We start from the raw sequence: 17,112 nt of genomic DNA on the forward strand, positions 1-17,112 counted from the left end.
GGATTGTGCTATCTTTTGTGGTATTCTTTAGCTTAAAAAAAAATACAGGAAACACCCATCCCACTGCCAGTCTGGATTTTAAGCCCTTCCATAAGCTACCACTCTGGTGTGAATAGTGGGAAGGTAGATTGGGAGCAGACCTGGCTTTCCCTGCACCCCAGTCTAGTAGAGTGTGCTGACAGCTGAGATGGGAGGGTTTGGGGCCATGGGTTGTGTAGGGCAGTGTTTTTCAACCTTTTTTGGGCAAAGGCACACTTGTTTCATGAAAAAAATCACGAGGCACACCACCATTAGAAAATGTTTAAAAATTTAATTCTGTGCCTATATTGACTATATATAAAGTAATTCTCTTGAATAGGAATCAAACACAAAGAAAGTATTTTATAATTACTTTATTATGAAATATTAAGTAAACAAAATAGTGAAAAATCATAAAATTCTTGTCTTGTCTGCACCTACGGCACACCAGGCAACAGTGTGCCGCGGAACAGCGGTTGAAAAACGCTGGTGTAGGGTGTTTTGTTTTTTTTTTTGTTTTTTTTTAATGATTTTTTACAGAGAGGAGAGAGGGATAGAGAGCTAGAAACGTCGATGTGAGAGAAACATCAACCAGCCACCTCCTGCACACCCCCACCGGGGATGTGCCCTTAACCAGAATCAAACCTGGGACCCTCCAGTCCGCAGACCAACGCTCTATCCATTGAGCCAAACTGGTTTCGGCATGTGTTTGTCTTTATTTCATTTCTTTTGCTGCTGGTTAGCACCTTAGGAAAGAGCATGGGAAATATCCTATCTAATAAAAGTAATGTGCAAATTGACCATACATCTATGCCCATCAGTCAATTGAGTGAGTGTAAATTAGCCCAACCAAGATGGCTGCAGCCCAGGAGCCCCAGTGCACCAGACTTCAGTCTTTTTTCTTTTTTTTAAAATATATTTTATTGATTTTTAAGAGAGAGCAACAGAGAGCTACAAACTATCGATGAGAGAGAATCATCGATCAGCTGCCTCTTGCACACCCCCTACTGGGGATGTACCCGCAACCATGGTACATGCCCTTGACCGGAATCGAACCCGGGACCTTTCAGTCCCCAGACCGACGCTCTACCACTGAGCCAAACTGGCTTCGGCCAGACTTATCTAATAAAAGAAATATGTAAATTGACAACTCCAACATAAGATGGCTGGATACAAGATGGCAGGCAGGGGAGGACAGTTGGGGGTGACCCAGGCTGGCAGGCAGGGGAGCAGTTGGGAGCCAGTGGTTCTAGATTGTGAGAGGGGTGTCGGGCTGCTGATTTAGGCCCAGTCCTAGGGGTAGGGCCTAAACCAGCAGTTGTACATCTCTCAAGGGTCCCAGATAGAGGAGAGGGTGCAGGCTGGGTTGAGGGACACAACCACCACCCCCATGCACAAATTTTGTGCACCAGGCTTCTAGTATACTTGAATACAAAGATATCCTGGGTGGAGCCTGTAGTCAGCAACTTAAGGGCATAGCTGGACTGGGAAAGGAATTTTAATATATTTTTAGGAAGTGGGAATATGAGCTGCCTCCTACATGCCCCCTATGGGTTCAAGCCCACAACCTGGGCATGTGCCCTTGACCTGAACTGTTCAGTTGGCAGGCCAAAGCTCTATCCACAACCAAATCAGATAGGGCAGGGGTTTTATTATCTGTAGCATAGGTAATAGTGATCTGGGGGCAAGGATCCTTAACCCACAGGGGCGTCATCTGGCTTCAACCACGATGTCAATACTGTCTCCTGGGGAAGTCAGTCCCAGTTACTCTCAGTAGTAACTTCTTACCATTGGGCTACAACGTGATAGAACATTTCCACTGGTGCATGTATATGTACAGCTGACGGAATGAACACAGTCATGCACTGCTTAACAATGGGGATAGGCTCTGATAAATGAATTGGTGTTTTTGTTGTGCAAACTGTACTAGACACAAACCTAGGTGGTACAGCCCACTACACAGCCTGTTCTGTGGGGAAGGAAAAATAATGTTTCCCCTACCCTGTGGGTTCTTGGCTGACACATCACTGTAACAGGAGGAAAAATGTATTTCTCCTGTATATAAGGAAGAGGCCCAGGAAAACAAAAATTCATCAAAATGGTTGTGAAGATGTTAATCCTGGCACCTAATTGGTGCTCAATCAACCCCCTAAGTTGGTGGTCCTATAAAATTCTGTTGTTATGAGGTAGTCCTTGTAATATAGTTGAAGCCAACCTTAGATACCTTCAGGTGAAGATTGAAGACACCGGTTGGGGTGGGGAGAGATCAGTTCTAGATCAGGGAAAAGCACAGTGAACAAGGGTAAGGGTGTTAAGTCCTATCTTGAGTTTCTAGGTGAGGTCATCACCCTCTTGGTACAGTGAGGGAGACCTGTCACCAATGCAGATTTCCCATTTACAAAAGTAAATGTCCTACAAAGGGTAACCTCTACTTGATTTTCAGAGCTCCTACATCTGCCTTTTCTTAGAATTAACCAGCCTAAAATAATCCTCATGCCAAATAGGCATATTGTGAGGTGGCGATTCCTGTTCCCTACAGCTCCTAGGCTGCAAACCTATACAGCACGTTTCTGTACTGAAGACTGCAGGCAACTCTTAACAGTGGTATCTAAGGAATGCATTGCACTGTCACACGTGAGAAAATGAGCGCAGTGGCAAAACGCAGCTCAGCAAGCCTTTTGCATGGCAGCTGGAGTTCACTTGGGTTAATTTAGTTGACTGGCATTAACCTAACTCTCCCAAGGAAGACGGCAATATCCCGAGGAAAGCAGCAGCCAAACCCCACTCCTTTGTTTCCTGTTAATCCTCACCAGAGGATATTTTTCCACTGATTTTTAGAGAGTGGGAGGGGAGGGGGTTGCCCCTCGCATGCTTCCTGGTGCTTCAGGAATCGAGCCTATAACCGAGATACGTGCCTTGACCATAATCAAACACAGGACCCTTCAGTTCTATCTGCTCTATCCACTGAGCCAAACTGATTAGCCCCCATCTTTCCCTTTTTTAAAAAGTATATTTGTGCCGACACCGGTTTGGCTCAGTGGATAGAGTATCAGCCTGCGGACTCAAGAGTCCCGGTTTCTATTCCGGTCAAGGGCATGTACCTTGGTTGTGGGCACATCCCCAGTGGGAGGTGTGCAGGAGGCAGCTGATCGATCTTTCTCATCAATGTTTCTAACTTTCTATCCCTCTACCTCTCTGTAAAATAATAAAAATATTTTTTAAAAGAATATATTTGTATTGATTTCAGAGAGGGAGAAATAAAAACATCAATGATGAGAGAATCATTCATAAGCTGCCTCCTATACACCCCACACTGGGGATCGAGCTGCATCACAGACAGGTGCCCGGACTGAGAATTGAACCGTGACCTCCTGATTCATAGATTGACGCTCAACCACTCAGCCAAACCCTTGCCCTTCCCTTTTTGAGCCTGATTTTGCAGAAGCTCTAAAATCAGTTTACAACAGGCAAACTATTTTCCTAAGGCTGCAGAGCTGGGCTGTGAAACAAATGTAATTGGGCAGGCAGGAGGAATGGAATTTAGGCGAGGGACCAGGAGGGACTAAGGCAAGCCTGGTGCTGGTGGTTTTCCCACAGGATCCAGAGATTACTCCCCCCCTTCACTCCACCTCACTGAGGCTCCTGGCTGCCTCCCAGAGGCACAGCTGGGATGCATCTGGAGCTGAAGGCACTTGCCTCTTTCCCTGCGCCAGGCCTTAGAGTAGACAGCCTCTTCTCCCTCCCTGACGCCTCCTCAAATACCGGGAATTCCGGCACTGCTGGGAGCCAAGTCAGGCCGTGAACTTTCCTTCAGCTGGGAATGTGCAGCTGGGGGTGGCTGGGAATGCGCAGCTGGGGCCGAGAGGAAGGCCAGCCTCTGTTCTGACCTTGGGGAGGCTGCAGCAGAGCAGGCCCAGGCCCTGGTGGAAGGCATGGTAATGGCTCAACTGAATAGAAGCCAGCAGCTAACGTTTATTAAGCCAGGCCTTGTCTTGGCCACCTTAACATCTAGGACCCTTGGAGTACCAGGCTGTGCCTCAAGTTGGAGGTGTGTGTGGGGGAAGTGTTCCTTATTGTGTCCCCGGTGGCAAAAACCGTGTCTGGCCCAGGATAGGTACTCAGGAGAATGGACTGCAGGAAACAGAGTCCCAGCTCTGCCCCTTGCCTGTGTGACTGGACAAGTTCCTTATTCAATCTGCCTCTTTAGCCTCATCTCTAAGGTGGGGATTAAATCCTCACTTGCCTTTTAGGGCTGTTGTGAGGACTCACAGTGAATGAGTTCACATGAAGTGACTAATGCCCATGGTATGCCATTAGGATTCAATATATCTCAGCCTTTTTTGCTGTTATTTGCTGAAACTTCAGATTCCTGGAGGTTCTGATTCTATAGGCTGGGACTAGGTCCTGGGACATCAGTGACTTTAATAATGTGCCCACGAGTCAGAGGCTCAAACACACTTGGTAATTGAAGATTCCTTCTCGGAATCTTTTTGTTCTTAATCCTCACCTCAGGTAATTTTTCCATTTTTAGAAAGAGTGGAAGGGAGGGAAAGGAGGAGGGGAGGAGAGAAACATCAATTAATTGGTTGTCTCCCTCATGCACCCCCAACTGGGGCCAGGGATCGGGGGATTGAACCTGCAATCCAGGTATGTGTCCTTGACCAGGAATCAAACCTGTGACCTTCCGGTGGGCAGGCTGATGCTCTAACCCAGTGCTTCCCAAACTTCTGACCTATGTGTACCCCTTCTATAATTTCCCTAACGCTGAGTACCCCTCATACTCATGAGAACGTAGAATTAGGCGAAGCTAAGCACAGTGCAGTGCAATCCCCACCAAACTCTTCCCGTACCCCTGGGGGTACGCGTACACTTCGGGAAACACTGCCAGTGCATCCCACTGGCCAGGGCTCAATCACTGAATCTTTACAATCACCCTACAAGATCCGTACCCGACAGGATACTATTGTCCTCATTATACATGAGAAAACTCAGGCTCAGAGAGAGATTACATTGACACTGGTGCCTCAGAAAATTACAAGAAAGGTTAAATAAGATATGCAAAAGCACAAGAGGGTAAAATGTTCAATTAAAAAAGCTAATGTTACCAAAGACTGATTAGGTTATGCTTCTCACAGGGCATGCTGCAGCTGGGAGGGCATAACGGCCCTGCGGCCCTGGACAGGTATCTGAGTTGGTTAGAATGTTGTCTCCATATGCCAAGGTTGCAGGTTCGATCCCCAGTCAGGGCACATACAAAAAACAATTAATGCATAAATAAATGGAAAAACAAATTGATGTTTCACTCTCTCTTCCCCTTCCTCTTAAAATCAATCAATCAATAAAATATTTTTTGGGAAAAAGACTTTGTCTCTATAACCTGAATTTTTTGGGGGTGAGGGGGCACAATAAGGCACTTGTAGAGGTCTCAAACTAGAGAAGGGGGAAAGGGAGTCTGATTATGTGTGGGTGAGTATAAGAACTAGAATATTCATGAAGGTGGGAGTGTTTGCCAGGAGAAATCGGACATATGGGGGGAAAACTTCTCAGAAGTTTGATCCAATTTGGTGTTAGCATGGAACTGTCTTTGAAGTTCTGTAGTACCCATGACCCAGCATAATCCAATGAAGGATGGATAGTGGTTGAGATGGTTGATGGGTTCGGAGATGGTTATGTGAACAAGATGTATGGTTGAACAGATAGAGATGAAAATATGGAGAAGGTTGGGTGGAAAACAAATGGGATGACAGACGGATCAATGGATTAATGGAAGAATGAATGCTAGATGGGTGGGTAGGATGATGGATGAATAGAGATGGTTGAATAAATCAAGGCATATGGGTGAGATGATGGGTTGAGAGATGGGTGAAATAAGTGGAAAGATAGCTGCATGGATAGATGTAAAGGTGGCCGAGCAGATGAGGTAAGCGGGTGATGATGGCACACATGGAATGGATAAACTGCTAGGGGAATGAATTTGTACTTGGAACAAAGCTTCTTTGCTTTTCTGGATGGCCATAAAGTAATTCATAAACCCTGTGAAATCACACACCAAATGGTAATGAGTCCAGGTTCCAGTAATTCTTGAAGGAGTTTGAGATTCCCCAAATTTCCAGAACCACTGAGTTGTGCTGTGACAGACCTTCCCACTCATCATCGTCTTGTTATCCCCCACTATCTCCAGAATGGGAAAAGAGGCATCATTTCATAACATTAATTGACAGAATATTAATCAAATCCCTACCCCCATCCCTGCTGAGTTAATCAAGATAAGTAATAAGGACCACTTGCCAAAGCAGACCCAGAAGTTGGAAAGCCGCAGCAATTTTAGACTTGTCTTCAGTGTCTGGTCTTCTAGGTGAAGTTCTGAGAGTCTGTGGCATTCGGTTGAAGTCCTTGCTTTTTAAGAAGCCCGATGTTCTGGCTCACATATGGAAAGGGGCATCAGGAGCCCCCTGGGCTCTGGGAAAGCCCGCAGAGTCCTGGGTGGAAGCTAAGAGAGCAGGGTGATTCAACCTGACCTGGGCCTTGGCTGGCCGTAGCCGCCCACCACCCCCGACATGGATGTTGACTGTGGTGGCGTAGCTGAGCCTCCTGGCTGGGGGTGGTGGGGGTTGAGGCTGGGGCGGCGGTGAAGGTGCCCGTGATGTGGGGGCAGAAGAGGACCAGGAACCCCGGAAAGGTTGGGGGGCCTCTCCCCCAGGCCCCTGCCTCCGAGCTAGGCTCTGGCTGATGTATGAGGCTGCCAGGTATCTTGAGAGAGCAGCTGCGTTGGGACCCAGGAGCTGACGGGTTGGGGGTGAGGGACTGTGGGGTGGAGTCAAGTTTGAAGACTCTGACCTGGCAACAGGAGAGACAGGGTGGCCTTCTAGTTTTGACAAGGCCACAGTGGTCTGAACTGGGGTGGGTGACACGCCCTGAATGTCCCATGGGCCTCCTTGCTCAGGCAGAGGAGCGGTAGCTGTGAAATGGATGTCTGTGAGGCTCTTTTGCTCCAACAAAGGTGTAGGTTTTGGGACCTGTAGGTCTGTGAAGCTTTGCTCCTGGAGCAAAGGAACAGCAGTGGCACCTTGGGTGTCTGGCAGGCCTCCCTGCTTGGGCAAAGGAGGGAGTGCTTGGACCCGTGTGCCCATGAGGCCTTGTGGCTGGGGCATGGTTATGGCAGCTGGAGCCGGAATGTCTGGGAGATCCTGGGGCAAAGATGATGGAGCATCGGCTGGGATTTGGTGGTCTAGGTGGCTTCCATAGATGGGTAAAGGTGAGGAATCCAGAACCTGAAGGTCTGGGAGGTTGGGTTCCAAGGGCAGAGGGGCGTTGGCTGGGATCTGATGGTCCAGGCTGCTTCCATGCAGAAGCAAAGGGTCAGCGGCTTGGCTGCAGACAGTGGCTGGGGACCGAACATCCCTGACACCTCCCTGCTTAGTTAATGGCATGTTGGCTGGACTTTGGCAGTCTCGGTCGTCTTCTTGCTTGGGCATAGGAGAAATGGCTAAACCTGTGGCACGAGAACAACTTCCCTGCTTCAGCAAAGCTGGGGTGGTTGGAACTTGGATGTCCGGCTGACATTCCTGCTGAGGGAGAAAGGTGGTAGCCGGAAGCTGTATGTTCCCGTGGCCTCTCTGCGCAGGTGGAGGAGTGGTCACTGACACTAGCATTTCCAGCTGGCCTTCTTGACCAGGTAGAGTTGTACCAGCTGGCACCTGGACACCTGGGCCTTCCTGCTTGGGAAAAGGTGTGGTGGCTGGAATCTGGAGGTTCCAGAGGTCTTGCTCAGGCAAAGTGGTAGCACCTGGAATCTGGATGCCCTGATGGTCTTGCTCCGGCAAACTGGAAACATCTAGACCCTGGCCGCCCAGGCGGCCTCCCTGCTTAGACAGGGGTGCAGCCGCTTGAACCTGGGCAGCAGGGCCCAGAGGGACAGACTCCTGGGCCAAAGTCAGCGGGAAGGCCAGTTCACATACCAGCACGTGTCCAAACGCGGGCAGGGGCCCTGCATCAGAACAAAGGAGGACCGAGTCAGGTACTGCATTCCAGCACGGGCTACCTCTGCACGCACATACCTGGGCCTCACCTGGCTCGGCCTGCTCCTGGGGAAGGCAGTGGGACGGCTGGGGTTTGGCTAGAGCCCATGGCCTGCGGCGGGGAGCACTGGCCGACGCCCGGGTCTCAGCCCGCTGCATCTGCTGGATCCGCTCACTGTAAAGCCGGGCCAACTCTCGCACTCGGGATGCGGCCCGCTCTGTGCTGGGGGCTCCAGGCTTTCCACTCCCACTCCCTCTATGCAGATCTGAATCTTCCAGAATCAGGAGCGGTTCTGGGAACCCTGGCCGGGCCAACTGCCCCTGCTCCAGAGCCTGCCAGGCGCTCCGGATTTCTGAGCAAGAGCGGAATCCCAGCTCATCCCGGAACCCGTGATCGTGGGTGCCATCCTGGGGCTGGAAATCTGGAAATGATTCTCCATCGTCCTCCTCCCCTGCCTGCCCCTGCCCTGCCCTGCCGTCTGGGGAGGGTTCTCCCCGTTTCCCAGAGAACAGTTCTCCCCTGGTGGCTACAGCCTCATCTGGCTCCTGCAGAGGGCCGGGCAGCCAAGAGTCACAGGGAAGGGTGGGAGGGCTGGAAAGACCAGGAGCGTCGGGAACACTGGGTATGACTGGAAGGCAGGGCATTTCAAACACACTGGAAATGTCAGAGAGACCGGGAAGGCAGGGCAGGGGAGGGATTTCAGAAAGGCTGGACATTTCAGGGAGGGCGGGCACGGCAGGGTTTTTGGTGAGGCCAGGAATGTCAGGAACTTCAGAGGCACCGGAACTTTCGAGTCCCTCTAAGACGTGGAGTGGGGAGGGGCCCCGTTCGTCCATCTCCAGCTCTTCGTCCTCTTCGGAAGAGTCCCGGCTGGCCAGGGCTGGGGGTGTGAGACTTTCACCACCACGGGGCACTTGGGAGTCTCCAGGGAACTCGGGACCGTCGTGGGGAGGCGGCTGCAGTGGGCACTGGGGAAGAGACCAACGGTATGGAGGTGTGTGGGCTGCCCCGGTGCCCGGCCTGGGCCTGCCCAAGCGGAGAGAGAGCCCCACGGACACTCTGATGGATGCCCAGCTCACCCCTGCATCCCGGAGGCCTCTTTGGTTCAGCAGTTCCAGGATTTCTTCAGTGATTGAGGTCCCAGGGGGGTCCAGCGTGGGGGGTCCAGTGTATTCCAAGTCCTCAGGAGGCCCAGGAGCTGGACCCGATGGCTGAGGCTCCAAAGGGGGGTAGAGCCCCCCCTCACTGCCAGCATGCTATGAGGAAGGAAAGAATGCAGGGCAAGCACCCAGTGCCCGCAGCGCCCCTTCTTCCCAGTCCCCTTCTTCTTCAGACCCAGTTGATAACTCAAGCTCCCTCCTCCAACAGATTCTTGATTCTGGGTCCCCAGACTCCAACCCAAGAGCTTTCTTACCTTGAGTCTAGGCTTAGCTGGGAGAGGAGAAAAAGGAAAAAAGTGAGATGTAGGAATAAGTTTATTCCTTATAATTGATGAGCTGCCCCAGTCACCCCTCCCCCGTACACACTGGCCATCCCATGGGAAGAGACAGACAGACAGACAGATAGGGCTGGACCTGGCTGGGCTGGGCAGTCACTTACCACTCTGTGGAAACATGACATAAGGGTCCTTCACTGGCTCTGGGGAGAGGACACACTGATGTCAGGGGCCTAACTCCCACCCCGACCCCTTGTTAACCTTTCAGTGGAATCAACTCACCAGACTGTCTCCGGCCACGGCGGGCAGTGGAGGGGCCTGGAGACCGAGCTGTGGGAGAGGCAGACCAGAGACTCGCTACGAGCCCAAACCCAGGCTTCTAGGAGAGAGAGGGCTGGGGGTACATTCCTGAGTCCCGAGGGAGAAGCGGGTGGACTCTTCTTTACCTGTATTCCTTCTTCCAGGGGTGAAACTTCTGGCATCTCGAGGTTGGGGAGACCCAAGTAGGGGAGCTGCAGGCTCTGAGATAGGCTTGCTTTTAGGAGCGCCTGTGGGGAGAGATCTGGACCTAAGAACCTGCCGTTTCTTGGAAGTGATCCCTCCGCTCCACACCTACCAACCCAGGGCCCGCTCACAGCGCAGGCTGTCTTCAAGAAGAACTTGTTTTGCCTGAAAGACACAAGGATGAGGGTTGAGGAGCCGGTCTCTCGAGCACCCGAGTCGCAGTCCCTCTGGTGAGTACTGCCACGTGCCAGGCACATTACATGGCTGCTGACAATCGCTCCTCACCACAGCCCTAGGAGGTTGGTGCTATTCCTCCTGGTAAGGAAGCGGAGGTCAGAGAGGTGGGACACAAGTCACAAAGCTGGGACAAGGTGGAGCTGAAATTCAAACCCGGGCAGCCTGCCCGCCACTTAACCATCACGTTTTAAGAGAGTCGCCTGCTCTCGGTGTCTCCCAGAACCACAGGGGGCCAAGTCTCAGCACTCTGACAGCCCCCAGCTGTGGCAGGAGCGGTACCTTGGCTGGGATAGAGGCAGGGTGGTTCTCAAAGAAGAGACGCTGGAGACAGTGAATCCACAGTCTCTTCTCTTCTTGGTTCTTGGCCTGGCGGCAGGTGGGGGTGGATGGGAAGTTAGGTGCGAGGTCCAGGAGCTAGAGGGAACCCTGCCCACCCAGCCCATTCTCCTCACCTGGAGCAGGTGCCTGTGCTTGGGAATGGTCAAATCGGCCACCTTGAACCCTAGAGGGTCACGAGGACTCTCGCTCACACTCAGGTTGCAGCACTGAATAGGGGAGCAGAGAGGGTGGCAGGCTCAGAGCCCTTGCACTCAGCAATGTGGCCCTTGCATTTGGGTTCCTACCCCCTAGAAATAGGTGCCCTGCATGGCTGTATGGGGGTCCCCCTTCCCCTGCTGATCCTCTCCTCCAGGCTGGGCTCTGCTCTCCCTCACCAGCCCTCCCTACCCTCGTTTGGATCAAGATGTGCTTCCCCCGTGAAGACACTTGACCGATGCAAATCCAGGCCCTCACCCTCTGCATTCTGCGGGCCTCACCCATCCTTATTACACCTGTCCCCACCCTCAGACTCAGGAAAACGTGGCCCTGGTTGTCCCTCCTTACAGACCCTGCCCGGTCACCCCTTTAGGGATACAGGTATCGGTACATAGAATATAGTTTGCAGGTAACTCACAAAGATGTGACCCTTGTAGGTGTATTCTGGCCCCCGGCGTTTGGCCACAAGCAGCATCCGTGAGAACAGAAAGAGCAGCCGCTCACCCCCTCGTAGTCGGGGGCCGCCCCCTCCGCCACCTCGGAATGAACCTTCCAGCACCAGCTCCCCGAAAGCACTGAGCTCCGGGCCCGTCCAGCCACCCAGATGCCGCTGCACTTCCTGCCAGGACCCCACCAGGTACACGGGACACAGAAACACATCAGGGAGGCACACACATGCCGGCACAGGGGGACGACACAACCTCCTGGGGCCACTTGCGAAGCAATGACCATCCCCACGAAGGCCCTCCTGCCACTCCTCCCGCCCAGCCCACCCTGGGTCACCTGGAGGCGCGCAGCGTGCTCCTGCTTGCGCTTCATGTCGTTAATGTACCAGGCAACTGCCGTCATGGACACGATAGCCTCCTCCACCATCTCGCGGCCACCGGTGCCCGGACCCTCAACCCAGTGCTTGCCCAGCTCCTGCCAGGCAGACACCGGGCACCCAGAGAAAGAAGAAGAATGTAATAATAGAGACAGAGAGATATATAAAGGCAGGGGCATAGATGGAGAGCCAGAGGTGAAGAGAGACAAACAGAAAGAGACAGAAAGTGGAATAAGCTGATGCCAGTCCCTTTTGCCAACAAAACCCTACCTCAAGTGCTGGCACAGTTTGTAGGGATCAAATGCCTCCCCAGGCCTTGCCCAGTTTGTCCCTCTAGATGCACCCAGTGGTCCATGGGCAGGACCTGGCCCCCCCAAGCAGACCCTCAAGGGCCACAGCGAACCTGAAGCAACAGATGGTACTTGAGGATGCGCTGAACGGGTTTCAGCAGGAAGCTCTGCAGGGGCAGCGAGTGGTGGAGCTGGGCCTGGCGCTCCTGCAGCCACAGGGCTGCTGGTGCAGACAGCGACAGCTCCCGGAGCAGGGCTAGGGAGCTGAGGGCACAGAACAGGTCCAGGGAGGGCCTCTCTGGGGGCAGAGGTGAGAGGGGTGGGGGCAGGAAGGGGTCAAGGGCAGGTTAGGGAGAGTTCAGTGACTGTCATGGCCTGGCAGGTGTAGGAGTTAGATGGGTTGAGTGGAGGGAGGTTGGTTGGCACAACAGCTCCTGGCACAACCTGGGACCCCTCACCTTGGGTAGTTCATGCAGTACAACGTGTAGATGTCAAAATCTTCACTCTGCGGGTGACAGGGAGTTAGCACCTCAGACTCCCCATGAGCCCCTAGCACAGGCTTGCTCCTCACCGGCACCAGTCCAGACTGAGCCCTGGCACCCGACTCACCCGCTGCACGAAGCACTCTGCGATGCCCACTGCACTGCTGCTGCCCTCCAGGTCCTCCAGGAGCTGGCTGTGGGGAGAGGGAAGGTGAGAGGCCGCCCTGCCCCGGCCCTCCAAGGGAGGACAAGAGGCCTGCTGGGGGCTTGGTGCGGCCAGGATCGCCCCAGGGGATGTCATGTCCAGAGGAAGAGCCCTCTGATCCCTACATGGAACGTCACAACCTGCTCAGACTTCCTTGGACTGAACCACATTCCTCAGCCTGAAATCGTGTCACAGCTGGCTGGAGCCTGGGTGTCTCATGTCATGACCCAGGGGGAACAGTGTCATAACATTCAGAGCTGTGATAATCTAAGATTCCATTGCGATCCTGAGAGCTTGTCCTGACTCTCAGACCTCCTGCAACAATGTTACGCTCTCAGCCCTGGCCGAATATTGCAGTTGATTAGAGCATCCAGTTTGATCCCCAGTTGGGGCACATACAAGCAGCAACCAATGAATGCATAAATAAATGGAACAACAAATAGGCGTTTCTCTCTCTCTCTCTCTCTCTCTCTCTCTCTCTCTCTCTCTCAATTTATAAAGTAGCCGGAACCAGTGTGGCTCAGTGGATAGAGCATCGGCCTGCAGACTTAAAGGTCTCGGGTTCGATTCTGGTCAAGGGCATGTACCTTGGTTGTGGGCACATCCCCAGTAGGGAGTGTGCAGGAGGCGGCTGATCGATGATTCTCTCATCGATGTTTCTAATTCTCTATCCCTCTCTCTTCCTCTCTGTAAGAAATCAATAAAATATATTTTTAAAAAATGTTTTTAAAGTAATAACTGCATGATCTGATTCTTGAAATCTAGCGTCCCTCCTCACTGGGAACCAACCATCTGGTTTGTCTGGGACTAGGAGGGTCCCAGGACACACAGGTCATGATTTCTAGGCTCCACCTGGGCCTTAGGTAGCGTTCTCCCAAGTCTGTCACATCGTTAAGGTCCATCCAGATGCCTGGGCCCGGCCCCTTTTTTGGAGGGGACCTCATCTGGATGCTCAGGCTCCCTCCCCATCAAGATCCCTGCCCAATGTCTCCACACCTAGCCCCCCTCTCCTGGCTCACCAGCCCCTGACCTGCTGAACTCGTAGATGTCCTCGATGTTTGCAAACAGCGTGCCCACCTGCTCCGTGCTCAGCCCCAGAACCCCGCCATCCAGCAGGGGGCCCAGGTAGTCCTGTGGGGATGACCGGGGTTACTAGGGCAAAGGGCTGGGCTGGGTCCCCACTGACCTCAGGGGCCCTCCTGCTCACCTCCACAATGCTGCGGAGGTCCCGGACATAGGCCCGCTCTGTCTCCACGATCTCACGGGCCACACGCTCCAGCGTTGAGGGTTTCGCCAAACCAGGGGTCCCCACTGGCGACAGATGCAGGCGGATGGGGGGTCCTGGAAGGGGCTCTGGTCTGGAGGCTAAGCAGGCAGGGGTGGGCCCTGGGGCCAGGTCCCCCTCAGAGCACACTGTGCTCAAGGATGTGGAGCTCCCAGAGTGGCGAAGGGAGGCCATGGCAGGGGCTGCGGAGGCTGCTGGGGGTGTGGAGCAGGAGGTTAGGGTGTCTCCCCAACTGAGCCAGTGCTCTCGCCCTCATGCTCCCACACATTTAGTCGACGTCTTTCCCACGGCTCTCTTCTCTCCCTACTGTGCTGCCTTCATCCATTCCTGTCTCCCGTCAGGGTCCTCTTCTGGCCTCCACTTCTCTAATCCACTCCGTGTATCAGCCTGGATGTCTCTGTCAATGTGCTGTCTGACCCAGGCCCTGCCATGAGCACAGCCCCTTCGTGCCCTCAGGACAAGCTGGAACTCCTCTGGCCCAAAGGCCTCGGCAGGGTGGCCACCAGAGACCACTCCAGGCTGCTCTCTTGCCACAGCCAGGCCACTTCTCACTCCAGATCCCAGTCACACAGCTTCTTTCAATTTCTTAAACAAGCAGCCTCCTCTTACCTCTGGCCTCACCACACGGCTCCCTCTGCATGGAATACTCTTCCTGGCCTTTCCTGATAGGTCCTCCTAATCTTTCTATTCTCAGTTTAGATGTTCCCTCCCCCAGAAGCCTCCTCCGACTTCCCAGGCTAGGTTCCCACAGCCCTGTGGGCCCCGGATGCTGGCTGCGATCACTCTGTCCTGAGAGACCCAGTATGGATTGTCACTACTAGGGACGGTCCATCTTCCCCACCAGACTTGGAGCCCTGTGCGGGCAGGACTGGGCTATTCTGGCCACCCTGTGTGGCCAGCATTGCCCAACACTGGGGCCAGCCAGAGGGCGGCGCCTGGAATAAAGGAATGAATGCCCAGCGGGCTCTGCCCCTCCCTGGCATGCTCATCTGTCTGAGTCTCACACACACAGTTGCACAGTCACACACCTCACCTCTGTGGTGGGGGCTGAGGCGAGGGCTGGGCTTGGACAGGCTCAGTCCACGGGCTCCCTCTGGCATGGCTGCGTGGCTCAGCGGCTTCTGCAGAAAGACCCCTTCTTTGATATCAAGACGTCATAGGCCTCCAATGGCCCACCCTTAGTTTGGGGGCCGAGAATTAGGAGTGTGGTCTAAATCCAGGGAGGTGCCCCTGGGAGTAGAAACTCATGGGGCAGACAGAGGCAAAATGATAGAAGGAGGGGGACGAGGAGAGAGAACATAGAGGAAAAGATGGAAAGGCCGAGACAAAGAAGAGAGAAGAGAGCCAAAGAGTGGCTGAAGCTCGGAGTCTGGTCCGCCCGGGGCCGGAGGCGCAGGGATCCTGGGAACCGCTGGGCTCCGGCTGCAGCCGAGGGCGAGGGGCAGGGCTGGGAAAAGCCGTGGGCGGGAGGCCCGGGATCCCGGGGGAGGCGGCGAAGGCCGAGGGACCGGATGCCAGGGTCCAGCCGACGGCCCCCTCCCCCACCGAGAGCGGCGAGCCGGGGCGCGGGCCCCGAGGCCTGGGCTCCCCCACCCCCGCCCTCCGGCCAGTCCCTGGGCGATCGGCTCTGGAGCCCCACGCCTCCCCACACCCCGCAAGCCCCCCGCTCCCGCCGGCGCCTCCGCGCCCGCCGGCACGCCCCCTCATTGTTTAGCTGCGGAGGCGCCGCCCCCTCCCCAGCCCTCCGGGGCCTCTCGCCTTCCCCCTCACCTCCCCGGAGTCTCCGGCCGAACCGAGGCGGCCCAGCTCCTATCGGCCCCCGGTCCTCGGGGAGGCGCAGAGCCGACTCCGGGGCCCCTGGGTCTCTCTGCAAGTCAGGGGTGTAAACTTTGGGCTCTCAGGCCGGGAACCAGAACCCGAGGTCTCTTGGAAAGTGGGGCGCCGAGGTCCGAATGTCTTGGTCCTCTGCATGGAGGATGCTGGGAGCCTGAATCTTGAGTCTCATATGGGGACGCTGCTAGGGACCCAAACTCCTGAGACTTCTAGAGGGCGGTGGACCGCACGGATTCCGGAGTTCCCCTAACTCCAGAAGCAGGAGTCAAACCACCTCCAGGCTGGAGTGCAGGCGAGTCCCAAACTCCTGGGTGCCCTTGGATTAGCGCCCAAAACAAACAGGTCGGGGCGCCAGCAGTCCATAACCCAAGTTCTCCCTCCCTCGGGAGTACTGGGCTCAGTTCTGGGGACTCCCGGGCGGAATCTCCGATCAGGGATCCTAAATTCAAACTGGGATGCAAGGAGCTCGCCCTCCAGGGAGGAGGCGCCGGGCACCTGGAGACCCGGAGCCCTCTGACCTGCACGTGGAAGCCTGTGCTCCGGAGCTTCTAGACCCGGGGCAGGGACCAGGGCGCTGAGCTGGCGCCTCTGGAGCCTACGGGGTCCGGAATGGGTTTCACGGGGCTTGCACAGAGGGAGACTCTGGTCCCAGCGGTGGGGCCGGGACGGTCGCCTTGGGCTTCCCCTCCCCCAGCCGCCTGGGCTCACATCCTGTTCCCGCCGGCGAGGGGGGGGGCGGGTGAGGGATGGGGGGGGAGACGCCGAGGGGCCGGCGGCTTCCGGTCGGCCAAGGGTTAAAACACCTTCCCTTTAGGTTCTGAATATTCAGGAGAGGGGGCGAGTCCCAGGCAGGCCGCATTCTCTCCCGCATTCCAGACGCCTCTCGGACTTTTCCTTTTTTTCTGCAAGGACCTTCCAGGCGTGAGAATCAGGAGCTTTCTCCTATTGACCAACCAAAAAAATTTACGTTTGCATATATAATACAAAACATAGCTGTCCAGGGAGGTCATAGGGCCGAGAATAACTGAAGGACCCCACGGCGAAAGGGTGCGGCCGGGGCTCCAGTGGCGCAATCGGTTAGCGCGCGGTACTTATAAGACAGTGCGGGGCGAGCGATGCCGAGGTTGTGAGTTCGATCCTCACCTGGAGCACTTTCGGTTTCCCCTCCTCAGCTTTTTTTGTAAGCCTTAAACATTTTATAAATCTGTATCACTTAGAGGAATGAACATCTCGATTTTCGGGCTGGAAAAATTCCAGGGATTCTGGTGATCATGGGTTAAGGAGTGTTCTGCAGCATGGGGAGTGCCGTTTTTATGGGCCACTAGAGGGTGGTGTCGCCGTTTAGATGCCTGCACATTTCCTAGGATCTGCAGATCTGCGTTAAGACCTGTGTATCAGGCGGTGGGTCCTCCCGCACACTATGTATCTATATGGCACTGCCTCTTTC

General features: G+C 54.5%; 1 protein-coding gene and 1 non-coding gene across 10 annotated transcripts; one reads left to right on the top strand and one right to left on the bottom strand.

The window, feature by feature from the left end:
• Positions 1–6,118: 6,118 nt before the first annotated feature.
• Positions 6,119–16,306, bottom strand: PLEKHG2 (pleckstrin homology and RhoGEF domain containing G2). Of its 9 annotated transcripts, none has more exons than XM_045570880.1 (19): positions 15,603–16,306; positions 14,866–14,953; positions 13,755–14,026; positions 13,578–13,678; positions 12,470–12,536; positions 12,319–12,365; positions 11,974–12,124; positions 11,531–11,668; positions 11,166–11,366; positions 10,666–10,758; positions 10,493–10,579; positions 10,108–10,141; positions 9,919–10,020; positions 9,755–9,802; positions 9,637–9,675; positions 9,452–9,468; positions 9,117–9,293; positions 8,087–9,005; positions 6,119–8,005 (listed from the first exon to the last, which is right to left on the bottom strand). In XM_045570880.1, exons 2-19 carry the CDS (start codon positions 14,930–14,932, stop codon positions 6,441–6,443), a joined length of 4,125 nt encoding a protein of 1,374 aa, XP_045426836.1. In that variant the 5' UTR covers positions 14,933–14,953; positions 15,603–16,306; the 3' UTR covers positions 6,119–6,440. The 9 variants fall into 9 exon arrangements, with proteins under 9 accessions (XP_045426836.1, XP_045426838.1, XP_036263844.1 ...); XM_045570882.1 differs by having other exon boundaries at positions 13,755–14,023; positions 15,603–16,305; XM_036407951.2 differs by having other exon boundaries at positions 14,822–14,953; positions 15,603–16,304.
• Positions 16,307–16,723: 417 nt separating this feature from the next.
• On the top strand, positions 16,724–16,816 carry TRNAI-UAU. Its single transcript is given in 2 exon segments — positions 16,724–16,761; positions 16,781–16,816. It is a non-coding gene; the product is annotated as a tRNA-Ile (tRNA).
• The last annotated feature ends 296 nt before the right edge of the window (positions 16,817–17,112 follow it).

The sequence above is a fragment of the Pipistrellus kuhlii genome, unplaced genomic scaffold (assembly GCF_014108245.1).
Source record: "Pipistrellus kuhlii isolate mPipKuh1 unplaced genomic scaffold, mPipKuh1.p scaffold_m20_p_38, whole genome shotgun sequence".
NCBI lineage: Eukaryota > Metazoa > Chordata > Mammalia > Chiroptera > Vespertilionidae > Pipistrellus > Pipistrellus kuhlii.